The sequence below is a fragment of the Artibeus jamaicensis genome, unplaced genomic scaffold (genome assembly GCF_021234435.1).
Source record: "Artibeus jamaicensis isolate MK-2021 breed Jamaican fruit bat unplaced genomic scaffold, CSHL_Jam_final scaffold_614, whole genome shotgun sequence".
NCBI lineage: Eukaryota > Metazoa > Chordata > Mammalia > Chiroptera > Phyllostomidae > Artibeus > Artibeus jamaicensis.
Genome location: NW_026522050.1, coordinates 2,105,306 through 2,130,110, shown reverse-complemented (window position 1 = coordinate 2,130,110; position 24,805 = coordinate 2,105,306). Strand labels below are relative to the sequence as shown.

Genomic DNA, 24,805 nt, shown 5'->3' with positions numbered 1-24,805 from the left:
GGCCGCAGGGCCTGGTGGAGGCTCAGCCCCGCGGTGAGGCAAGCCCCGGAGCCCTGGACCCTGTGGGGCACGTTCTTTCCACCCCAGCAGCCCCTGGGGGCTTTCACTGAGGTTGGGGGTGCCCGGCCAGCTCCCGCCCCTGCTCCCCAGAGGCTGCAGGCCTCTCCCACTCTGAACCATCACACCCTAGCAGCACAAACTGGGCTCAATGCACCCAAGTCCTGCAGGCCAGGCCCTGGCTGGGCGGCTCAGTCAGTTACAGCGTTGTTCTGCTACGCCAAGGGTGTGGGTTCGACCCCCGCTCAGGGCACATATGAGAAGCAACCAGTGGATGCATGGCCGAGTGGAGCAGCAGACTGATGTTTCTTTCCCTTTCTCTCTCTCTCAAATCAATTAAAAGTAAAAGTAAAAAAGCCTTGCAGGCCAGGCCCCACGCCCCTCTGAGGGCCTCCTTCTGAGCTGAGAGCTGCCCCGGGCCCTGCTGGCTTATCCTGCTGTCCCCTATCCCCCCTCTCCCCCGGCCACAGGACTGGCCGGGCTCCCCAGGGTAGTGAGACCTGTGTCCCAGCTCCTAGAGCAGGACCCAGCACACGCAGGGTGCAACTGACTGCCCCACAAGATCCCCCAGCACCCTGCTCCCAGGAGGGTGAATTCTAGGGGAGACCAGCAGTGAGAACAAGCCCAAGACACCATCCATTCAGGGGGATCAGTTCTGTGGAAAAAGGCACAGGGCAGGGGCGGGGCCAGGTGGGCGGGGGCCAGGCGGGGGGCCAGGTGGGGGGGCCAGGTGGGCGGGGCCCGGTGGGCGGGGCAGCCTCACTCACTGGCCCGCGCAGGCGGAATGGGACTACAGCGTGTTACCTGCCTGGACAGCTAGACCTCTGGATGGGTGGTGATGGAGGAGGGTGGGTGGACGGGTGGGCAGGCAGATAAATGGGTGGTGACAGGAGAGTCGGGGGTGGGTTGAGGCCTGAACCCCTCATGGTGGACTCAGGAGAGAAGGGCCGATTGGGGTCCATCTGGGCAGAGTCAGGCCAGCCTCCGGACCCCCAGCCCCAGACTATACTGTCTGGGTCCCCACCCTGGAAGGCCGGTGGGTTGAGGATGGCCCAGGGCACAGGGCCCACCTGAGGGCGAAGATGGCTCGGGGATCTGGGGCCCCCTCTCTTCCAGTCCCAGGCAGGTGTTGGGCCCCCACCAGCCCCAGCCTCGCCCCTCCCCCACCCCCTCCCCACCACCTGCACCTTGTTCCAGTCACATTAGCAGAGTGACAGGCGCAGCGAGGACTCGCGGCGGCTCCATAAATCTCAGCCAGCGTTAAAAGGCTGGACTCCTCGCCCACTTCCTCCCGGGTCCTGGCTCACCCCATCCATCTCTGCGTCAGCCGGGCCGCACATGGGGGCTGCGCTAGCCTGCGCTCACCCTCAATGACACAGGAAGGGGAGCTAGAAGGACCCCCATGGGCCTTCTGCCCTTAGTCTGGCCGGAGCAGGTGCCCTTTGACCTCCCAGAGAGAGGTCACCAGGCCGTCCATGAGCCACACCCTGTCCTGCCTAAAACCTCAGCGGCTCCCACACCCTCGCCAGCAAGTTCTTAATACACAAGGCCATCCCTGCCTTCACCTGTAGTGCATTCATTCATCCGACCTCCACTTATCGAGCACCTGCTCTGTGGGCCAGACCCCCCTCCAGGTGCCCTCTGAGCTTCTGTTCTCAGGGGAGACAGACTGTAAACAACGAACATCACGGGCCAGTGAATGATGAGGCAGGTCAGCGGGGAGGTGCTCTAAGGAAGTAAAAACTAGAGAGGTGTGAGGGGCCGGGGGAGCAGGGTGGGCAGGGCAGGTGGCTGTAATTTCGGTTAGGGGTCGGGGTCGGCCTCAGTGAGAAGGCACCGTGCAAGTAAAGACTGGTGAGAAGCGAAGGAGCAGCCACGTGGCTGTGTGAGGGGGAGCATTCTGGGCCGCGGAAACAGCCAGTGCAAAGGCCCCGAGGCAGGAGCGGGCCGGCCTGTTCTGGGAAGAAAGGCAGGGGTGTGGTGGGGAGTCTGAGAGGTGGCCGGGGACCTGTGGGCCTTGGCCTTAGCGGAGTTTTGAGCAGGGGAGGGGTGTGACCTGACCTAGGATTTAGAAGGCCCACACCTTTCTGTGAACAGTGAGTGACTAACAATCCAGCTCCTCAGGTGGTCTCAGGCTCTTGCTGCACCGCGAGCCTGCCCTCCCCGGACTGGGCTCTGACCTCTCATTCTCCTGAGCGTCCCTCAGGCCCCACGCTGCCGTCACCCTTCCCAGCACACCATTCCCACCGCTCTCCACCAGCTCTCTCCTCCCCACGCCGGGGGTGCCGGCGGGGCACTACCTCGTTCCAGGAGGAGCCACGTCACGCCCAGGCCTGCACAGGTGCCACTCGCCAAGCGTCACCGTACCTGTGAGCACCGCCCCGACACAGACCACCCTGTGTAGTGAGGGAGGGTACCATCTGGACTGTGAGCTCTGGGAGGGCATGGGCCACACCCCTCCGGCGCCCAGTGGATCTGTCCGGGCACCCAGTTCAAGGCCTGGCACATAGTAGGTGCTCAGTCACCGGGGGTGAACGAGGGGGTGGCTGCGGGTGGAGCATGGCAGGCGTCACAGCAACAGGGCGCCAGGCTCCTCCGAAAGGACAGGCTTCAGAAGAGGGTCCCGATTGTGCCCCATCCTCCAGCAAAGCCCCCTCCCCATTCTCTGAGGCCTCCAGGGTGGCTGTGCCCTCCACAGGGACAGCTGGAGGGTAAGTGGGGAGGGAGGGAAAACATCTCCAGCCACAAACACACCCCGCCCACGTCCTGGCCGGTCACCGACAGCTCTTAGTGCTGCTCTTATTTATTCCTGACCTTCGCTGCCCCTTTTATTTTTCCCCCTTTTAAAACCTGGCCTGGGCCCCGCCACCGCTGCCGTAAACACAGCCCCGGGGATTTATCCTACGGCGCATTAACCCCTGCCCCCTGCCTCACCAATCATCCTGCTGCCTGCGCAGACAGCGGGCGGCCTGGCCACTGCAGCCCGGCGCCGGGGCGAGGGGCTGGGAGGCAGCCTGGGCCCAGCTGGCCAGGGCGAAGGCCCTGGGACACAGGGGTTGCCCCATCCCCGGGCACCTGCTGGCCCTGGCCTGGCTGCGGAGCCTGCCCTGGCCTCCGACCTCCTGCCCAGCTGTCCTGCTGGAAGCCCTGCCTCGTGGTGACCGTGAATAGTGAACACACAGACGGTCTTGAGGGTGAGTGGCCGGCGGGACTCTCCCTGACCACAAGGCCTTGGCCTGCTTTTGGAGCTGAGCACAGGTGACAGTTTTGTCCTCCCAGGCGGGGAAACTGAGGCCAAAGGGGTGCAGAGCACGCCGAGGGCACGTCAGGGTCAGGAGCAGGGCCGGCTTTCCCCATGAACACCTGCCCCCTCCCCAGGTCCTGGCCTGGGCCCTTTAAAACCTTACAGGTTCCCTACCTCCCAGTTACAAACCAGGAGGCCCCTGTTCAGAGGTTGGGGACCTGCCCGGGTCACCCAGCTATAAGGGACCCAGGCCTGCCAAGCAGGGGTTTGGCTTTGCCTACAGGGGTGGCAGACCAGACAAGGCCCAGAGGGTGGGAGGCAGAAAAGGAGGCCAGAGGAGCGCCGGGGGCCACGGGAAGGCTGTGGCAGTGAAGGCCAGCAGCAAGCTGGGCTCAAAGGGCAGGGCGGGGGGAGCAGGAGGAAAGAGGCAGCCGTGGAAGGAGCAGCATCACCCGCACCCCAGGCCCCACCCGTCCCCGCAGCCCGGACCTCAGGAAGGGTTCACTCACCACCGCCGCCTCCGAGCAGGGAGCTGTTGGCTGCAAGAGAGAGAGAAGGCGGGTCAGTCGGGCCTGGTGGGCGAGGTGGGCGCTGCCAGCTGGGCCTCCCTTCTCGGGCACAGAGTCTCCTCTGAGGCCACGCAGAGAAGGGGGAGGTGAAGGGGCGGGACGTCCTCCCCACTGAGGCCTAACAGGGCCTGGGGTCTGGGCGGTGGTGAGGGCGGGCCTCGGAGCCGCCGGGGTCCTGCCCGCTCACCCCGGGGGCAGCTGCACGTGGGGTCTAGAGTGGCAAATGACCGCGGCCACGCGTGTCTATCCTCTCACTCACTCACTCAGTCTCTGCCCCCACACTGTCTCCCGAGGACCTTGGCAAGGGTTGGGCCTGGGGCACAGCTGTGGGACGAACAGGCCGTCCCGGTCCCGGCCTTGGGGGCTCACCGGCCGCAGAGGGCACAGACCCGAAGCTGCTAGGAGACAAGCTGTTGCTGCAGCCTGGGCTGGCGAGCAAGGGGGCGAGGGAAGAGCACCCAAGACCGTGGCCCAGGGCTGGGATGGCGGTGGCCGTGCGGGAGGTTAGGGCCTGGTTCTGGGGCAGTGCAGCGAGGCCAGCCGGTGGGTGACTTGAGGGTCACCTTCCCCGTGCCTCAGTTTCCTCAGAGAGAAAAGGTCGAGGGAGCTCCTGCCCTTTCCCCATCCCTCGACCAGAGCTGGCCAACCAGCTGCCGTGGCTGCCTGTCCATCTGGCTCTGCCCCCTCCCGCCTCTCTGCACGGGGCTGATGGGGCGGGCAGAGTGAAGCTGGCAGCCTCTCCACTGGAATGTCAGGGCCGTTCAGGTCAGTGCCCGCTCTCCAGCAGGGGCTCCAGCGCCTGGCCACACAGCTGCATCTGCGTCAGCTGCCGGCACTGATCAGGGCAGGTGCCGGCAAGTCAGGGCAGGTGCGCCCCAGGCCGCAGCGCTGCCCAGGTGGGGAGGCCAGCTGCGCCACGGCCCTCAGCTCCTCCACCTCTGGCACCGACCCTGCCCCCGGTTGTGTTGTCCCCTCAGCGTGAGGGGACTCACAGCAGAGCCTGCCGTTGTAAGTGGGGGCCGTTTCCGGCTGGCCGGGCTGTGGGCCCTGGGTGCCATTCGGAAGCTGCGGACGCTGCTAAGTGGTGTCGGCGGCTCCGAGTGGCTGGTCTCCCAGAGCTGACAGCGCTCCGCCTGGGGAATAATTAATTCCACAGTCCGAACACCCAGGGCTGCACGTTGCCACGTTACTTGCCAGATTAATACAAGCAGCTAATTAAGATGGAGAGGCGAGGAGCGGCCGCGTGCTCCCAGAGCAGAGCTGGGGGGCTGCGGGGAGCTCGGGGGGGGGGGGAGGTGGTGGTGAGGCAGCTGGAGCAGGAGGAGAGGGGCCACGGACAGACACCCGGGCAGACAGGCCGGTGGCCGAGGGGCTGGGCCCGAAATGGCCCTGGTTGTGGCCTCTGCCCAGGAACATACGTTTGGATGACAGAGTGAGGGCCTCACACATGGGCTCCTGTTTACTGTCATAACAGCCACAGGGAAGGGCTGCTTTCCCCTTTGAGGCTGAGGAAGCCGGGGCACAGGGGTGCGTTGCACGCGGCAGGAGGATTGGAAGGGGGTCTGTCTGACTTGAAGCCAAGCAGAAAAGTAGGCAGACCTCAGGGCAGACTCCCCGGGGGACTGTTGCAGGGAGGCAGCCCTCCGGGCCAGGGCGGGGCCTGCCTGCCCCACACAGAAGGGGAGCTCACAGTAGGCCCGCCCTCACCCCAGTAGGCCGGCCGCGGAGCAGGGGGCTGGGCTGGGCGTGGGACAGCCCTGCCCTGGAGCCCTCAGGGGCATCTCCTGGAGTCTGAGGGGCAGTCCTGGCGGCTGTCTGTCTGAAGCTGCCTTCTGTGGCCCTTCGCCACCTCCCTCATCACCTCCCTCTCTTAATTAACACCGGCTGCAAACGAGCTGGCTCCCACTCTGCTGGCTCAGGGCCAAATGCGTTGGCAGGGAGCCTCAAAGGGGCAGGAGGGGAGGGGCCCTGACCTGCTGTTCCGCAGGCCCCTGTCTGCCCCCTGGACCCTCCGTGTGTGACCCTGCCCCGGAGAGGGAACTGGGGTGAGCCACCTGGTATCCTCTGGGCCAGCAATATCCAGGAGCTGAGGCGGGGGGCCTGGGGCTGAGCTGGGAGAAGGGCCTGCCAGGCGGCCAGGTGGCATTACTGTCACAGGTGGGAAAGGGCAGGTGGGGTGGACACTGGCTCAGACTTGGGCTGCACAGAGGCCCGATCACCACTTGGCCCCGCCTCAGGGGGTGCCTTAGGAGGCTGGTCTGCAGCGTCCCTCGCCTCCAGCCCACCACACTCAGCAGTCCTGTGGGTGGGGACTCGGGGAAGGGCAGCGACCCCATGGCCTGGACCAGGTTGCTCCCCTGCTCTTCCTCAGGGGGGCCCCTGTCTGGCTGTCCCTCCAAGGCCCTGGCTGCCTCTGTACGACTGACTAAGGTCCTCAGCTGGACCAGGCTGCCGGGCTGAATGGCCTGGGGGTTTGCAGAGGACATTGAAAAAGGGGGGCAGTGCCAAGGACACCCACAGGCCATCCCTTGGGTGCGTCACCCAGCCCCCTACCTGAAGCAGGGGGTTCCGGGTCGTCCTCTCCCCAGGCCAGGGCTGCCCTTCCCCCTCCCTGAGCTCGGATGCCGGCCTTGGGATCCCAGCTCCTGCCCCTTCTGCTCTCTGCCCCTCGTGCCCCTCTCAGTTTGGGTTCAGACCCTGAACAACTGTTGAGTAGCCCATTTCTCAGACAGGGAAACTGAGGTGTACAGAGAGCCTGCGTAGGGGTTTGAACAGCACAGTTGCCGGTGGCCCATGTTCTTCACCTCTGTCCCTCCCTGAGTCTGGAAGAGTTCTCAACCCCTCCACTGGGAGGTGTGGTGACGGCCGAGTGGCCCAGTGATATGGGGGTGAGCGTTGGGTTTCCAGTCCAGGCTGGGGCTCTACCCAAGGGACCCAACCTGCCCTGGGAGTCGGGTCTTTGAGCTCACGAGGGGCTCGGTCAGTTGGGCCTGGGCCTCACCCTGGCGGCCCCAGGAGGGGCATGAGCCTCATTCTGGCTTTGGGGGGGTGCAGGTTGCTGGGACAGAGGGAGCACCTTGGGGGCTTGGGGGTGCCTGGTCTGAGTTGGTCGGTCGGCTCCCGCTGCAGCCCGAGGTGGTGCAGCCCCACTGCGTGCCCTGCCGTGGCTGTGCCTGTACCATGCTCCACTGGGCTTGGTTAACTGGCTCCAAGCCTCAGCGCTGGGCCTTGACCTTGGAGTGGAAAGGAGGTCCGCACCACTTGTCGCCAGTCACTGCCAAATCCTCTGTGCCCGATGGTGGCCCTGTAGGTTTGGGGCCTTGGGGCATCTCCCCCTCTCCCACACATTGGACTGGCTCTCCCCTGCCCCCACACAACTGCTCATACAGTGCACACCCCCAAACCCCACTCCACACCTTCTCAGGCCCCGTGCACCTCCTCCGGGGAAACCCAGCCCCTCCCCCACCGGCACTCCCTGTCCCTGTGGGGGCCAGGGTCCATCCCCAGCCTGAGCTCCAACTCCTGACCTAGTTCAGGGGCTGGCATGTGGCCACTGCCCTGTGAAAGGGAGGCTGCTTGGCCACTGTCACTGTAGGTCAGAGGAGGCCCTGGGGGCAAAGGCAGACCCGAGGGCCCCTTCTTCCCTCTCTACTCAAAACAGTTTAATTGGGTGCCAACCACGAGACAGGTGCCACCACGTGTACAGAGAAGCAGCAGACACTGTCCCTGGAGGAGGGAGCTCCGGTCCTGGGGGCGGGGTAAGGAGTCCTCGCCATGGGGAGGGACCTGCTGGGCTGGTGCAGCCCTAAGCCCAGGCAGGCTTCCCAGAGGAGGTGGCCTGTGAGCTGAGGCTGGAGGGAGGCAGCGCCTTCACGGAGAAGGAAAGACACGCAGGGAGGGGCAGGCAAGGGCCCGACGGGGCAGAGTTTTCTTGGAGAGAATGGGGAGCCTGGTGGGCTGGGCCTGACTCTCCACCGCTGAAGGGGGCTCCGAGGGGCTGAGGAGCTGGGGTGGGGGAGGCTCTGGGGCACACAGACACTGCCTCCTCCTCTGGTTACCGCCCCCCCAGCCCCCCTCTGTCCCTGCTCCTGACCGTAGCACCGTGGTAGGAAGACAGCCCCCACCCGGAGGGCCCAGCCCGAGTCTGGGGCCCAGAGCGCTTTTAGGAACCCACGAAAATGTTGTAATTTCTTTTAAGAAAAAAGTGAACTTTAAGGTTGGAGAAAATGTTTTAATATATAATGTTAATATATTTGTCTTTACGCCAATAAAGTAATCAAATCTAACTTTCACATTTTTTGCGGAAGAGGGGCCACCCCGGCAGAAGTGTCTGGGCGGAGGCCAGGCCGGCTCTGGACTCACGTGGGCCCATCCACGTGCACCCCACGTGGGAGACGCCATTACTAACCCACATCGCTGATGTGGCTCTTCTCACGCTGCAGAGCTGAGCATCTTCTAGCCCCTCCCCCCCCAGCTTCTTGATCAAAGCCTGGCCACCGCTCGCTTTGGCCCTGGGAACCGGTCCCTCGCCTGCCTGGCCCATGGACCCCACTGGCCGCATCCTGGCTTCCCCTCTCCCCTCCATCTCTCCCTTAGCCACTCTCCTGATCCTCGCACTCGCTCCGTGCCCCCGTGCCCCAGGGCCTTTGCATGAGCTGGTGGTACCTCTGTGGGGAAGATGCCCTCGCCGCCTCCCACCCTAGGAGTCAGTGCTGAGGAGCGCACCAGCTGCCGGGGTCCAGGACGAGACCCTGGTCACGCCCTCCCGAGGTTATGAATCACTGTCTCCAGCCTCTTTGCCTCCCAGGTGAGCGCCCTCCTGCCTTGCCGCCCCACCACCTCGCCTGGGGTGTCTCATCCACAGCTGTGTCCCCAGCTCCCAGCACAGAGCCCAGTGCACAGCAGGGACCGGCTGGCAATTTACTGAACAAACCAAATAGGTTGTGTATGGGTTGTGCCCAGAATCACTCAGCTAGGCCGCCCAGGGCCTGCCCGGCTTGAAGCCCAGGCTCTTACCCCCCGGGGTCTTGCAGAGGAGCCCACCCCTCGGGCTGGGGCCTCGGGAGCAGGACCTGGGGTGGGGCCTGCAGGCCACAGGGCGGGCCCAAGGGCAGTGGCAGGAGAGGCGTTGGCTTTTCCCTGCTGGGACCGAAACCCTCCAGCTCTGGCTGGTGTGGCAGCGAGGGGCGGGGGTGGGCACCAAGGGAGGACACTGAGGGAGGACAGAGGGCACCGCACGAGGCTGCTGGCAGAGGGGAGACTCAGTGACCTGGGGAAAGCGCTGCGCAGGTGACTGGGCCAGGGAGAGGCCCACCCACGGGCACGGCGGTGACACTGAGCCCGCACAGCCCCGTGTGACTTGTGCCCCAACCTCTGCTCTGAGCACCTTGTCCTGGCCTCCGATGCTGGAGAGGCCGCCAGCCAGGCTTGGGGAACTGGGGGCTGCGGCCCCGCACCCCCGCAGGCCTGGTGCACTGTGCTCCTGCCTCCTTAGTGAGGCCAGGTCCTGGCTCTCTGTCACTGGACAAATATGAATCCAGCCCCTCCTGTGTGCCAGGCTCCGGGACACAGCGGGCGAGGCCCTGCAGGCAGAGCCGTCCTCCAGCAGGGCTGGGAGATGACGGCAGCGGCAGCGAAGAAACAGATGAAAGAACTGGTCCGCACGGCCCGCCGCAGTTGTGAAGGGAGCCAGGGGGAAGGGAGTGGCGGACGGGCGGGCAGGGCTGGTCCACAGGAGTCAAGGGACCAAGGGACCTGCGGGGTAGAGGGAGCCGAGTGAGGAGCACCCCCAGGGGCCAGCCTATGCAAGGGCCCTGAGGCACAGCCAGGTGGCTGCTGCGGCTGCAGCTGAGAGAGTGGGAGTGAGAAGTAGGGGAGAAGGTCAAGGGCAATGGAGGCAGGAGGGGGACCGCTGGCTACTGCACTGTCCAGGGGGTCCCTTTCCAGACCTCCCTGTGTGTCCTGACACGGCGGCCCCTGGGGGTTCACTGCAGCTGGCCAGTTCTGGCCTGGGCCCCCACAGCTCACCTGTGCCCTGGAGCCTGGCCCAGAGCCTGGCACCTGCGAGGTGATGGCTCATTACTGACTGGCTGCCTTGAGCAGCACAGGCAGGTTTCGGGGAGCGGGCTTTGTTCTCGGGAAACCAGTGCCGTTGCCCCCCCACACCCCCCAGGCCAGTGGTGTTCTTGAAGGTGAGTCGTTTAAAACCTGTTTTAGATGAGAAATGCCCCATGGAGTGAATAAAATGTAAAATGTGCTGACTTTTTGAAGATAAAACAAGAGACTTCAAAGGCATCTCAAACTGCTAGAAGTTGCCCAGTTCGACAAGCTCTATCCCCCCAGGCCAAGGTCATCCCCCCCCCCCCCGTCCTCTAAGGTGGGGCTGGCCGCGAAAGTGTGAGGGTTACTGGACATTCCCCAGGCTTGGGGGAGCTGGCGGGGGGCAAGGGGGCTCACTTCTATCGATGCCGACCTCTGGCCTTCACAGGAGCCTCTGCCCATCATCTGAACGCCTGCTCCCCTGCAGGTGCCCTTCCCGCCCGTCTTCCGGTGGGGAGACGGAGGCCCAGGAGGTGAAGTGACTTGCCTGAGGCTACAGCACTTGTGGAGGGGGCCCATTGTCTTAATGCTTTTCCAGGCCTGGTCCTGGGTCCCGCCCCACACTGTGAACTCGAACTCGAGCCTGTTGCTCTACCCACTGGTGCCTCAGTTTCCTGATCTGCAGGGTGGGCAGGTCATTTAACCGACACCCTCATGGGGCAGAGATGACAAAGAATAAAATGCTGTAAAACTGCTGTGGCCTCATATGGTGTCACAGTGGCAATGGGTATGGAAGCTGGAGTCCCTGGGCGCAGGGGGTCCGCAGCTGTCCCTGGTCAGCCAGGGCGAAGGGCGAGGTCAGTCTGGGGACAGGCTGGGTCAATGACAGCAATAATAACGACAGCAGCTTCTTAGCGGGCACACTCTCCAGCGTCCAAGGGAGAGCCGCGGGGACTTCACTAAGTGTGCGGCTCCAGTCACAGACGGGGACACAGGGGCTCCAGCAGGTGCTGGGCCCCAGGCCGCAGGCGTTAGGATTGCGGAGACAGGATTCGAATCCCCCTGGTCTGACTCTGGAGCCGAACACGGAGCTCCCTGCCCGGCCACCCGCGGCTCGTTCGCCTGCAGGACCCAGCCCCTGCCCCTACTCTCTGAGCAAATCCCTGCGATTCTTCAAATCCACTGGGAGGCGTACCCAGCGGGGCTGCCACTTCTAGGGGGCCCCCTCTCACTGGCCCTGATCCCTCTGCCTCCCATAACCTTCACCTCTCGTTCAACCTTATCCACCCGGTTCTTTGGCCCCCTCTGCCCTGGGAGTCCCATCCCCAGGCCTCTCCCTGCAAAAGCCGTCTGGTCAGCCATCAAACTCACAGCTGGCGACTCAGCTGGGATTCCCGCCGGCTCGGGCCTCTCCTGCCTGGGTTCTTTGGACTCTGCCCCTGGAGCCCCAACATCCCAGCTAGCCACCCCCCAAGCTGGACTCCAACCCTCAGACCCCCCAAACCCATCCCCGGGCACCTTCCACCTGTTGGTATTTTGTTACACAAGACATTCATGGATAATATACATCAACCTAAACAGGCAGAAACAAAACGCAAAAGAGAAGTGAGGTGTCTGTGAATGCATCACTCAGATCCAACGAGCCCCTGCTCGCATTTTCCTACAGGACCTCGCAGACGTTAAACAAAAATAAAAATAGTTAATAACGCATCTATCAAGCAGATCCTCTGTGCCAGGCGCTGGGCCAAGCCTTTCAGGTGGATTCTGCACCTCGTCTTCCCCTCCCCCAGAGCCTGTGAGAGGGCGTTATTGTTCCTGCTCTGCAAACGAGGCGCTGCAGGCTGAGCAACTAGCTCAAGGTCGCGCAGCTGCACTGGGAAGTGGGGAGCCAGGGTTCGAATCGGGCCATCGGACTTCCAGGAGACCCTCGAGGGCTGCGGTGGGCAGCCTGGGCCTCCCCTCCCCCGGGAGCCAGAGGGCAGATGCTCAGCGTCCCACCATTAGCATAACCATGAACGTGAGCCTCCCTGAAACCCAGTTACCAGGAGATGGCTTGGGCCCCAGCCAGCTGGGCGCAGTCTCCATCCGCACAGGAGCGAGGGGCTGGGGCCCGAGGGAGCCCTGGCGGGTGGGAGAGCCCATGGCTGATGGAAGACGCCCTGGGAGGGGCTCCTGCTCTGGGTGGTGAGGGTGAGTCCTGAACGCAGACCACTGATCAGTCCCACTGGACCATCTCAACTACCTCAAGGGCAGGTCACAGGTTCTCCTGCCTCCAGTTTGCAGGGTGACCCCAGGCAGCCACCTTGCCCTGTCTGAGCTTCAGTTTAAAACCAGGGGCTGTTTGAGCAGAAAACAAACCCTGGGTTTGCAGGAGGGAAGAGCACTTGCTGGCTCTGACTTTGAACTTCCCCATGAGTGATCGAGGCCTACCCACTGTCTCCTCCCTCCGGGACCCCTGCTCTGCTGCCCCTCCCCCTCCACCGCACCCTTTCCCGTTGATTTCATGTGCACGCACACGCCCCCTGGACCTGCCGCCAGCTCAACAATTACGCCACCGCCACCGCCACCGTGGAGGAGCTGAAGCCTCCCCGCCCCCCCCCACCTGCCGGGAGCCAGCCACCCCGCCATTAGCAGGATATTCCCTAGGTTTGCATGTCTTCATTTTACATACAGTGGAGCCCCTGGGATTGGCTGCTACTGTTCCCACAGTGTATGGGAGACAGACCCAGGCCGGCCCCAGCTGCTCTGGTCAATCTGTTTTCACTGCTGTATAGTATTCTAGGCAGGGATGTCTCATACTCACCCACCCGTCCCCCCACTGACCAACGGGCAAGCGTGGCTGCTTTGTCTCTTGCAAACCCAGCTGCAGGAGCCTCTCTCACACGCCCCGGAGCACACACGTGCCAGGGTTTCCCTCGGGGAGTCGCCGAGGAGGGGGACTGCTGGGCTGTGGTATTCACGCATCTTTCACTCCACTAGTCATTGCCAAATTGCTCTCCAAAGTGGTTGTTCAGATGATCGCTCTAAAATACAAATTAAATCATGCCGCTTCCCTGCTCAAAACTCTCAAATGGCTTCCGATTACACCTAGAATAAAACCCATACTCCCCTCCACGAATGCCTGGCTGCATCCCACACTCTGCCCCCCGCCCCCCATTGTCTGGTCTCCTTCCTCTTCCTCCGATAGGTCTGGCTCTTTCACGCCGAGGAGCCTTGCACGTACTGCTCCCGCCGCCTGGCGCGCTTTTCTGTCAGCTCTTTCCACACTGGCTCCTTCTCATCCTTCAGGTCTCAGTGAAAGTATCACCTCCTCTGAGAGGCCTTCCTTGACTACCCAGGGAAAGTGCCTCCCTCCCTGTTCCTTGTTTATCTCTGTTGGAGCCCACACCACGGTCCTGTGATGATGTCATCCCTGAATTTGTTTGCTGCTGTGTTGCCAGCGTGGCAGCTTGCAGGGAACCTAGTCTTCTTTGGTCATCCCTGTATGTCAACACGGCTCGGCACCGAAGGACTGCCCTTAGTGCCGCTCATTCGTGCAACAGACGTTGATTCGGGCTCGGCCTGTTGGATGCAATGTCTGGAGGGGTGAGCTGTGGGGGAGGGGCTCTGCAGAGGGGGTGTGGCCCAGCTGAGGGCAGAGGGGCAGCCAGGCTCGGCCCCTGGCTTCGGCCATGGCTATGGGGAGCCCCGGCAGGTGCTGGAGCAGGGAAACAGTAGGGTCAGTCTTACACTTTGGAAAGGTCCCCCTCAGAGCTGACCGGGGGCAGGGGCTAGCGGTGGCCACGGATGGGCTGACAGAGGGGCCGGCAGAGAGGCAAGGCCAAGCCCACGGGGACCAATTAGAGGGCCGTGCGAGACGGCAGTGGGTCAGGCATGGCGGGATCCGCTGCCAGTGCGGCCGAATCAGGTCAAGGGAAGGAGCACTTGGTGTGCGAGCCTCCCCTCTCCTGCCCCCGCCCCACCTTCCATGGCAGCAGGAAGCTGGGAGGGAGCCCCCTGATTTCAGAGAGGTCAGCGGAAATCCAGCGGCTCCTCCCTGGGTCCTGGGGAGGCACCCTTGACCTAGCCCTGACCCTCGGGCACAGACGGGAAAGGAAGGCCCTAGAAGGAGAGCAGTGGGAGGAAGGCCTCCAGCTGGAACGCCCTTGTCGCTGCTAGAGCAGGGCGTGCCGCACTGAGGCCCCGCAGACAGCACCGCCTTCTCTATAAGGACGAAGCAAGAGGCAACCATCACGGCCCAGGGGGTTTCCCTTAGACAGCGGGGAGGACTTCCTTGGAAACTGCCCCAGACGCGGCCGGGTGGGCCTGCCTCCCCGGGGCCGCCTGTGACCGGTGCCCGCTGCACCTGACTGGGACTCTCAGGACCAGAGACTCTGTAGGGTGGGGGCAGCGGCTCATCCAAGGTCACTCAGCCACGAAAAGGCAGGTCAGTCTGGCTCCAGGCTGAGTGCTCCTTCAGTGGGAGGGTCCGGGTGCCTGTCTGAAGGGCCAGCAGGGCTGGAGGTGTGGAGAGCCCCCATGCCCTCCCTGCCTCGGACCTGGGGCTCGGGGAGCCCAGAGCACCCCTGCCCTCTAGGCCTCAGGGTGGCCATCTTACCCCCTTCCAGGCCGTGTCCTGTGGGGGACAAGATAGGATGCCCCTGGGCTGGGCGTCCCTCCCCTCTGTCTTCCTGACCTCCCAGCCGGGACTCCTCTCTGAGGAGGGAGGAGGGAGGAGGAGGAAGAGGCTGGCAGTAGCAGCCATTGGTATGCAAGGCCCTGCCTCAGCCCCTCCAAGGCCCAGCCTCTCTGCATGGCCCTTTAAGAGTCCCTCCTAGGCAGCAGTAGCTTGGCAGCTTGGTGGTTGCTGGGCAACCCCATCCTCCCCCCTCATCACTGGCACCCTCCCCCTCCCCCTTTCCCCTCCTCTGTGCCTCCTTCCAGGCCCAGTCTCAGCAGTGCACTTAGCTCAGAGCACGCCAGGCCTGGCTGCACCTGAGCCCGAAGGTGGGGACCTTGAGCGACCCCACCCAGCCCGAGCCCTGGCCCACAGCTCTGTGCCACCAGGACTTGAGGAGGGAGGCCCGGGCTCGGGACACCCCGTTGGTGGGCTCCTCTGCCCCTGCATCTTCCATGGTGGGAGCCTGTTGGGGGCAGGGCAGAGAGGACCCCAGGGGAAGGGCCCAGGGAGAGTTACCAGGGAGGCGCTCAAGAGCCCCTGGGTGGGGAAGAGGCCAAGGTTGTAAACGGGGTGGGGAGGGAGGGGGTGGGGAGGGGCCCAGAGTTCCGAGCCCCGAAAAGAAGGTCAGCAGGGGTCAGAAGAAGCACAGTGATGGGGTGGGGGCACCAGAGGCTGGCCCCAGTAGAGGTCTCTGAGACCCCAATCTCAAAACCTGGCATCTTCCACCCCATGGCCCTTGGCCCAGCCGTCCCCTTCTCCGTCCTCTGGCAGCCTTGGGGACCCCGCCCTCTGGCTCCCCAATATCTTGGGCGTGTGCCCTTGCTTTGTCCCCCAACTGCCTTATCAGGTTTGCTCCTTTGGCCTCACCTCTGCTCCCAGGTCCTCGACCCCCTGCCCAGGGGCGGCTCGCCCTCCGGCCTCCCTGCCTGGGCACATGAGTGGCCCCTGCAGGGCCGTCCTTCAAGACATGGTTCGCTCACACCTCCCTGCCTGAACTTGGGCTGAGGGTAACGGGTGAAGGAGAGTGGAGTCAAGAAGTGCTTAAATCACCCGCAAAAGCACCAGCTCTTCTGGGAAAAACAGCCAGGGAGTGAGCGGGGGAGGGACAGAGCGGGAGCCGGCCCTGGGCATCCGGCGGAGATGCGGGTTGGGGGCGCAGCGATGCCACTTGTGGGGAGAGGAGGAGGCTCCCAAAGGCCGGAGGGCCCATCAGACACAAGCAGGGGCGGGGGCTGTAGCCTCCATCCCCCGGGGGAGGCGGGCTGGCCCGGCGCTGCCTCTGCTCCCGCCTCTTCGGACCCTCTCCACCCACCTGGCGTCCCAATCTCTCCCACCTCACCTCCCGTCGCCCCTCACCCAGGCCCTGCCCCTGCCCCCGCCCTAAGACTGGAAGTGTGTCTGGCCTCCCTCCCACTGAGCCCCCAGCCCACCACTGTCTTAGGGCAGTGCCTAGTTTGAGACAGCTGTCACCATAGCCTGCCAGGGCTGTTCCCTTGGCCACTGGGCAATGTCTAACTGCTCCTGCCATACACCGGGCCCTGTGGCAGATGCTGGGGACACAAGGGGACTGCAGGAGGTGCTGGGGGCGACGGACGCCAACCAAACGCGGCTCCGGCAGTCTGAAGTCTTCGTGGCTGTCTTCCGCGCCACGGGGAAAACACCGGCTGCCCGCCACACCCTGGGCTCAGTGAGTTAGAGTGCCGTCCGGTAGATAAACACTGGAGTTGCACAAGTCACAGGTAGTCACAGACTGACGGAGCTAAGTGCTGCCGAGGGGAAGCTGAGGGAGCAGGGACAATGGGGCCACCTCATTAGGAAAGATGGGGTTCAGGCAGGCCTCTGGGAGGCCAGGACAGTGAGCCCTGGACTGAGGGGAGCAGGAGCTGGCCAGGCGGAGAGGCAGCGCAGGGCAGGGACACGGGGCCCGGCCCCAGTGCCCGGGGCAGGAGTGTGCCCAGAGGCAGGTGGCTGGGGGGGAGGTGTGGTCCCTCCCTGGCCAGCAGCTTCTCTGGGACAGCTGCCCCCGCCACCCCTTCCCGGGTCACACCTGCTCCCAGAGCCCGTCCTCAGGAGTTGCTGGCTTCGTCTTGCCTGGCTTTGATCCCTGGTATGCACCCTTCCTACAGTGCCCTCTCTGGGACTTCTTCCTGGGCTGGGGACTTTGCTCCCCGCCCTCCTTGTGATTCTGCACTGGGGCCCACCCCGCCGCCCTGTACCCTGACCGTGTGCTTGTAGGGAGGGGCCCCGAGCCCCTTGCTGAGCAGGCCGGAAGTGTTAGCTCGCGGTGGGGGTCGGGCACCGCGTGGTGGCCTTAGGACTTGGTCTGAGAAGCCACTTGGATGTCCTGGTCAGGGCAGGTGTGCCCGTGGTTCATGGAAACACCCCTGGGTGCACCAGGGTGTCACTGGAGGCCATAGTCTGGGGTCCTAGAGGGCAGAGATGAAGTTCTTGTGCCCCCAAGCAGGGCTGAGGGTGGCATGACCTTGGTTGACAACAGTCTAACAATGGTGAGACTGTCACACTAGCCCTGGGGGCTCTGTGGTGGCCCCACTGAGGTGAGAAAATTGAGGGGCAGTGAGGCTGGGGTAGCGCCTGGGGTCACGGGCGGGCCCGTGGAGAGCCCAGATCTGGGCCCTGTAGAACGGCAGGCAGGCGGGCAGGGAGGCGGGGGTGCTACAGGCAGAGCCTGCCTGACCTCCGCTGCCCAGTGGGAGGGCCCGCCACACCCAGCTGCTGGACTCTGTGTGTGTGGGGGGGGTGGTTACTGCCACCCTGGGGGCAGGGAGCTGGGGCTTGTTGAGCCCAAGGTTGAAGCCACAAATGGTCCCCAGATGGCTGCTGCCTCGGGCTGAGAGCCCGGCTGGGTGACTGGCTCAGACCTGCTGGGCCGGGGCCCATCACCCTGGCTGGCGCTCACAGGGGCTCGGCAAGCATTTGTGAATGAACCAGTGATCTTTCTGAATCTCAGAACTGGTGGTCCCCGGCTGTGCTCACACTCCCTCCTGGCACTGGAGCCTTCCGAGATAAAGGCCAGGCCCCCCAGGCTTGGTCAAGGCCCTGTGCACCTGGCTGGGCTGACACCATCACCTCCCCACGTCCCGACTCCCATCCCCTGAACGCTGACCCAGGGTCCCTCCTCCCCAAACCACGGTTCTTTCAGGTTGCAGCTCCTGTGAGCAAGCCAGAAGGAGCGTCCGAAGTCTGCCCAGAACGTTCCCCTGACCCTCTGTGACCTGGATGACAGCCACCTCCCTTGGGCAGCTGTCCTTGCCTGTTGCAGCTGACTCGGCCCTGTGTCAGCTGACCCAGGCCCCCAGTGTCCTGGGGTCACTCGGTCATGAGGACGTCTGTCGCAGCGCAACCATGCTGATCCTGCTAAGGCCTGTCTGGGTGCCCTTTGCCCCTGCAGGACTCCCTGCTTGGTCTTTGGCGCTCCCCCAAAGTGCTCGGGACGCGGAGCACCTCCACAAACAGTCTGTGAGCTGTGCAGCCACCAGGCTGAGTTACGGTACATCCGCTCGAGGGAATATCACGCAGCCATTAAGACCACAATTATGAAGATGATATTTTGATACCTGAGAGCAACAGTCAAACAGAGCGGCTTGCACACCACCCACTCTGCCTTGCGGTGCTGAGCGCTGCTCTGGGCCAGCCCTGGGCTTGGCATGTGGGCGGCAGGGGTGGAGAGGGGTCCCTCCTTCAAGGGTGCAGTCGGGAGAGCAGGAAGCACGCACATCATTCCTGAGCAACATGCGCAGTGCCGCGATGGAGGGATGCTGGAGCCCAGGGGCCCCGGCGTCCATCTGGGGGTCCGGGCAGGCAGGAGGGAAACCGCAGCGCTGTAACAACGCCAGCTGACAGCGTGTGGACAAGCCTGGAAGGGCGCAGAGGAACCAAGACTGTGGACGCCACGGGCCAGTGGCATCGTGGGTGATTTTTCTTTCCTTTATTAATGGTATAATGCCATGTGGGCCATAAATAAAAAAAGTGGGAGGCAAAAAAATAATAGCTGTTTGGTGAATTGAGTAGAAATCGGGAGAAGTAAGAAAGGGAGTTAAGGGGAAGTAAATGGGAAGGGAGAGGCAGAGAGGGCAGAAGCACTGAGGACAGGGGTGGCGGCCACAGGAGGGGAAGGCCTCTGTCTGCCCCTGGGCTGGGGGCAGGAGGGGTGGGAAAGCACGGGTGGGGTAAGGGGGCGCAGCATCCCTTCCCTCAGGGGACCCTGGGAATCTCGTCCCCCAGAGGAGAGGTGGCTTGGCCGGGCCTTGAAGGACAGCAGAGAGCACCGCGTGCTGAGCCCCTGGAAGGGTCTGACGTGGCTGGAGCTGGGTCAATGGGTGGGAGGCGTTGGGTTGGTTCTGGGGGGAGGGTCCCAGTCAGACTTCAGGGAGTCTGGGTATGGGCCAGCAAGCAGTTGGGGCCGAGGCGCAGAGGGTGTTGTCGGCAAAGGCAGGGACTGAGAGCAGCCCTCCAGGGAGGGAAATGGATGGCGGGAAGGGATGGCGGAGCTGGAGCTCAGCAGAGAGCTCCTTACTATCCCAGAGGTGGTCAAGAGCAGAGGGACTTTCCAGACTAAGAGGAGGGAGGTTTGGTCCCCCCCCCACACACACCCTACACAACCGGGTGCAGAGTCCCTAAGGAGTGTGCCGGGCACTGCCCCAGCCATCTTCCTGTTCAAGGTCTCCTTCAACCCTCACAAGCACCGTCGGAGGCGTGCGCTTAATGCTCCCATTTCTCTACAGAGAACGCTGAGGCTTGCAGAGATTAAGTAACTTGCTCAAGGTCACAGTTGGGCGGGGTGGGGGCTGGGGGGCTGGGATCCGACCTGCCCCTGCTCACTGAGGCAGCTGGGTGGGGCAGCGCAAAGGGAAGCCGGGGCGTTTAGAATAAATGCAGAGGAGAGGCTATAATGGGGAAAGGGCACCAGGCCAGGAGGAAGGGGTTACTTTCGCAGTAGGGTAGGAGGTTGGGTACCTGTTCGTGAATGAATGCATGGGTGGACGGACAAATGAATGAGTGAATGAATGAAAGAAAAAAATGAATGAGTGGGTACAGAGAAAAGGGGTGTAAGGAGAGGCTGCGCGAGCAAGAACCCCTTTCCCTCTTCCCCGCCCCCGCGCTGGAGGCTGGCTTTGAGAGCCTCCCTCCTCGCCCCGCGAGGGGGCTGGCTTCCAAATCTCCTTCTTCTACCCCCCCAGCCATTTTCGCCACAAGGCAGGGGTAGGAGGCCGCGGAGGCCGTTTCTCCCTGGCTGGGCCCGAGTCCCCGCGCGGCGGCGCAGCCTCCCGCGCCGGGTCCCGCCGGCCAGTGCGCAGCGCGGCGCCCCCGCCCCCGTCGCCGCCTTCCCGCCCGTCCCCCCGCCCCGCTCGCTGCCTCCCCTTTCTCCTTCCCTCCCTCCCCTCTCCGCGCCTGCACGCACGGCCCCCGCCGCCGCCGCCGCCGCGAGGGGAGAGGCGGCCGCCCTGCACTGGTTCCCGGCGCCCTGCTCGCCGCCGCTGCTCGCGCAGGCACTGCTGCCGGCCCTCGCCCCGCCGAGCGCACCCACCCGGGCAGACGCACCCGGCCAGACGCACCCGGCCGCCGGGAACAGCCCCGCGCACAACCCCCGCGACTCCTCCGGGCGCCGGAGCTGGGCAGATGCGCCGCTGCGAGCCCCTCGCCCCGGGCCCGCCACCGCGCTCCGCCGCGCGCCAGGGGCTACACTCCCGGGCCCCCCTGGGCGCCTTCCAGCTTCGGTTCCCGCCCGCTCCTTGGAATAACCCCTGAGGCTTCAGCCTTCGCCGCAAAGTTTCCCGAGGAGACCCGCCTCCCCGGCCGCTGCGCAGGTAAGGAAGGATTCACGGGGTGGGGGCCGGGGGCCGAGAGAGCGGGACGGGGCGCCGGGGCCAGCGAGGTGGGGGCTGGGAGTGCACGGAGGCGGCGCGGGTTCGGGCTGCCCAGCTTTGCCCGGGCGCCGCGGGGGCCGTGTCGCCTTTGGGATTTGGGGCTGGGGCCCCCGCGTCGACAGCGGAGCGCCGGCCCCGCCGCGGGGAGGCGCGGGGTTCGCGGTTGGAGGCTCCACTCTCTGGAGCCGAGGCTGGAAAGGGCGGGGGCTCGGCTAGAGCTCCAGCCGGAGCCCCTCTCTGCGCCCCCGGGGAGGCGGCCCGGCCCGCAAGGGGTCCAGGTTTGGCTGGCGGGTTCCGGCCCCCGCCTCGCACGCAGGAACCAGAGGCTTGGGGCGCGTGGAGAGAGGCAGCCGGCCGGCTCAGGCGCGGCGCTCCGGTTCCCACCAAGCGCTTGAGTCACGGCTGGAGCGAGGTTTTATTTTTAAAACGACTTCAAGGGGGGCATAAGCAGCCTCCAACTTCCCTCCCTGCGCGCGCTGTGTACTGTCAGCCCTGTGCGGGGCAGGGGGCCGGGGCTGTGCACCTGGCGCCGGAACGGCGGGACCGCCGAGCTTGAGTCCCGGGGCTGCGAGGCCCCCCACCCAAGCTGGAGGCCAGGCACACGCCCCTCCTCGTGGGGGACTGGAGGCTCAGGGAAGGAAGCACGGGGAAGAGTCGTTGCCCAGCTGCAGGGAAGCGTGGCTGATCAGAGCCCTCTGAGGAGAAAGTTGTGGAGCTGGAGCCATCAGAGAGCCGCCCAGGCTTCCAGGTGGTCCGCGGGCTGCAAGGCTCTCTGGGATGTGTGGTTTTAAGAGAATACAGCCTGGCTGGGGTGTGCCAGGCCCCTGCAGCCCAAGCCAGAGCCCTGATGTAAATAAATAAAGCCCAGGCAGGGTTTGGGGGTGTGTGTGAAGGTGGGGGTGGGCAGCTGAGTCTGGTTCTGCCCCACCCTGGTGCCGGGACCTTCAGGGAGGAGGAGACCTGCCCCTTCTGGCCCACTTTCCGGGTGGCTTAGGAGTTGGGGAGGAGGCTCGCCTGCGTGGCAGCACCAAGCTCTTCGGGGTGCTGGATGCCTTGGGCAGCGGGCGGTGGGCTGGGGCGTGGCCCTCTCTGCCCAGCAGCTGTGGGGAAGGCGGCCACGCTCAGGGGCTCCGGGCTGTGGTTTCTGGAGTGAGAGCCAAATGCATTGCTTCCTGCCAGCCCCAGGAGGAGAGGCGCAAACATCACCTGTCAGCTGGTGCCGACTCCGTGGGCGACTGTTTGGGGCTTCCTCCGAGGTTTAAAATGGAAATGGTCTGAGATGCAGGGCCTGTGCCCGCAGAGGACACTGCCCAGCAGGGTGGGCAGCGTGGGGACCCTGGTGGGCCTGCAGGGCAGGAGGAGCCGGGGGCCTGTCACATTCTGACTGAGGGGCTGGCCGTGGGCAGGTCTGAGAGCAGGAGAGAGGGGGGGCAGATGGGGATGTGTGTGGGGGGCTCTGTACGTGGCCCCAGCCCGGTGGTCTCACACAGACACAACCGGCCCCACGCGCCCTAGAAGGCCTCCCAGTGGGAGTCCAAGCCAGGTGCGTCCGCAGCTGCCTCGGCCCACAGGCGGCGTGCGCCCTCGCTCCTCCCGCACTTACTGCTTCCAAGCCTCTCCGCCTCACCGAGCCTCAGTTTCCCTCGTTGGTGAGGAGGGGTTGACTGTATTCAACTCTCAAGGCTGAACGTGGGGGGCTCTGGACTGTGTTATAAAATGGGGTGGGGTGGACAGGTACCCTGCTCCTGGGCTGGAGGGGTCCCAGAGGACTGGGCACCCACAGAGCCCTTGGGGGGTTGGGGGAGGTCGGAATCCCAAGGACGTGATGCTGACCGGCAGTGGTGCCCCCCCCCCTCCCCCCCCCCCCGCACACCTTCTAATGAAAGCCCCTGGGGGGCCCCCCAGCTTGTTTGTAAGGGGGAAAGTAGGGAGGGGTGCGGCCGCCCCATCGGCCCGGCTACCAGGTCTGTGTGGGAGGCTGTCAGCCCGAAAGACTCAGCTCTGCAGACTTGGGGCCTGGCGGGTGAGCCCAGGTCGCCTACTGGGTGCCTCTGGTTTGCTGCCTTTGGGGCCCTGCTTCCTTGCCTGCACAGGGGGATATAGTGGCTGCCCCCCCACCAGAGAGGATATGTGGGCACCCCAAGTGTGGGGGAGCAGGGCAGGGCAGGGCACAAAAGGTGGGCAGGTGGTATTTGTGCTCGCTCCTGAGTCAGCTAAGGGATGGACATCGGCGGCCCCGAGCTGTGGCAGTTGTCAAGGAGCTGGCCTGAAGCAGGGGAGGATGCGGCCCCTGGGCACAGTCCCCTCTGCCCAGTCAGGTGTGACAGAGGCTGCAGGCTGACGTGGGGAGGCAGGGAGCTCGGTGCTGGGTGTGGCGTGCTCGGCAGCTCTGGGCCTCTGGGGGGGCAGCCAGTGGACGGGGCGGATGGCTCCGGAGTGGCAGTAAGCAGATAAAGGCCCTGTCCTGCAGTTGGGCGGCCCCACTGTGTATCTCTGGGAGTTGGGGACCTACTGGCTGTTGCCTCCCCAGCCAGCCAGGCTGCCCAGGAGTCAGGGCTGAGGAATGGACCGATCTCCGAGATGGGTCTCTCTGGGGCTGTGTGGGGCTCTGGCCGGGCCAGTCCTTCTGCCCCCACAGTGCTAGGGACTCGCGGTTCCTGGGAAGGGTGTCTCTGCCTGGCCTGCTGATCTGGAACAAGTGACCAGGTCTCGTGGGGCCTCAACACCCTCACCCGTGAGAAGGGGTATGTGTCCATCTTGGGGTACCCGCCATAAGATGATGCCTGTGAATTTCTAGCACAGAGTTTATGCCTGGCCATGGGGGCCCCTGTGTGGGTGACACCTGGCTCATGTGGAGCTTCCAGCTTCTTCAGACCTTAAAGTGGCAGGAAGGACCTACTCGGGCCCCTACCCCAGGCACCAAGGCCCAGAGGGGTCTCTCCCACCTGCTGGCCGCCATGCCTGGCCCTGGTGACAGTGGGAAGGTCCGGGAGTGAGGCGTTGTCAGCTGGGGTGAGGCGGGGGGTCCTGCCTGTGGCCCCCCCTGCGGGGGGTCCTGCCTGTGGCCCCCCCCTGCCCGGGGACGCACTGCGAGGGACTGTGTGGAGGGGCCCGAAGGCTATGGGCGTGGCCGGAGGTCCCAAGTGCCTGTAGAAGGGCGTGAGGGAGTGGCCCCGGGGTGCTCACCCTCCCGAGAGGCTGCCAGGGCTCTGGAGGGTGGGGCTGGCTCAGGCCTAAGTAAGATCTGCTTGTTGCCTTTGGTGCACAACCCTGTCTGGGATTGGGGGGGGTCTCCCTTCCCAGAACCTGGCTTCTCTTTCCCCAGACAACGGGTTCAGGCCTGCTCCTGTTTGTGTGAGGGCACAAGGTGAAGGGCGAGGAGAGTGGACCCGATGGCCAGAGGAGACGGGGCCAAGTACAGCACGACCCCAGGGTGCCCCAACCATGCACCTGCCCCCCAGCCAGCCTGGCCTTCCCCGGCGCAGCTGGAGCGGAGCGGGCTGCACGGACCGGGCCGTGTTTGAGCAGGCCGGTGTCTGCCTGGGCCGGCGGCCGGATGCCTGTTTACGGCTGGGGCGGCCCCCAGAGCCCAGCGGCTCCCCAGGGTCGGCAGCTCTGCGGATGATGTCAGCAGCAGGGGCCTCGGCTCACCTTGCGGAAGTTGTTTGCTGGGTTTGCTGCAGCCCTGGGTTTTGAAACGCCCACTGTGGGGCTCGCAGGCTTGTGTGTGCTGCCCCCACACCCCGCAGAGTTGGGGCCAGGGAGTGTGGGTGAAGGGAGGGAAGGGGGCTTGGGCGAAGGCATTGCTTTGGCTGGTGGGGGTGTTGGCCCACAAGGCACCCTGTTCAGCCCCCCCCAGCTCCCTGGCTTTTCTGTTTTTACCTCCCTCCCTCCCTTTCCTGTTCTTTCTCTCTTTCTCTCTTTCCTTCCTTCCTTCCTTCCTTCCTTCCTTCCTTCCTTCCTTCCTCCCTCCTCCCTCCCTCCCTCCCTCCCTCCCTCCCTTCCTCCCTCCTCCTCCCTCCCTCCCTCCCTCCCTCCCTCCCTCCCTCTTCCCTTCCCTCCCCTCCTCCCTCCCTCCCTCCCTCCCTTCCTTCCTTCCTTCCTTGTGTTGGGCATGGGTTATGGGCTGGGGAGCGTATAGTTGGGAATGGGGGTCAGATGGCAATTGGATGCCCCTCTTCCCACTGTGGAGCCTTGAGCTCTGCAGGTGGGGAGGCAGCCCTGTGAGGCTGGGTGACAGGGGTCTGCTGGGAGCTGGGGTCAGGGAAGGGGGTGCAGGAGCCGAGATGTGAAGCAGGGGCAGGAAGCGGTGAAGAGGAGGGACAGGAGGCAGGGGCCGGGTGGGCAGGAC

At 64.5% G+C, this 24,805-nt stretch overlaps 2 protein-coding genes across 5 annotated transcripts in view; one reads left to right on the top strand and one right to left on the bottom strand.

Annotated features, from left to right (window-relative positions):
• MACROD1 (mono-ADP ribosylhydrolase 1) overlaps positions 1-24,805 on the bottom strand; it is a 132,592-nt gene that overhangs the window by 9,471 nt on the left and 98,316 nt on the right. For all 3 annotated transcript variants that reach the window (XM_037140196.2, XM_037140195.2, XM_037140197.2), the window contains exon 4: positions 3,811-3,840. In XM_037140196.2, coding sequence (XP_036996091.2) covers positions 3,811-3,840 — 30 coding nt within the window. The remainder of the gene's footprint in view (positions 1-3,810; positions 3,841-24,805) is intronic.
• FLRT1 (fibronectin leucine rich transmembrane protein 1) overlaps positions 19,990-24,805 on the top strand; it is a 72,805-nt gene continuing 67,989 nt past the window's right edge. For both annotated transcript variants that reach the window (XM_053659028.1, XM_037140193.2), the window contains exon 1: positions 19,990-20,394. The gene's annotated coding sequence lies outside the window, so the exon portion shown is untranslated. The remainder of the gene's footprint in view (positions 20,395-24,805) is intronic.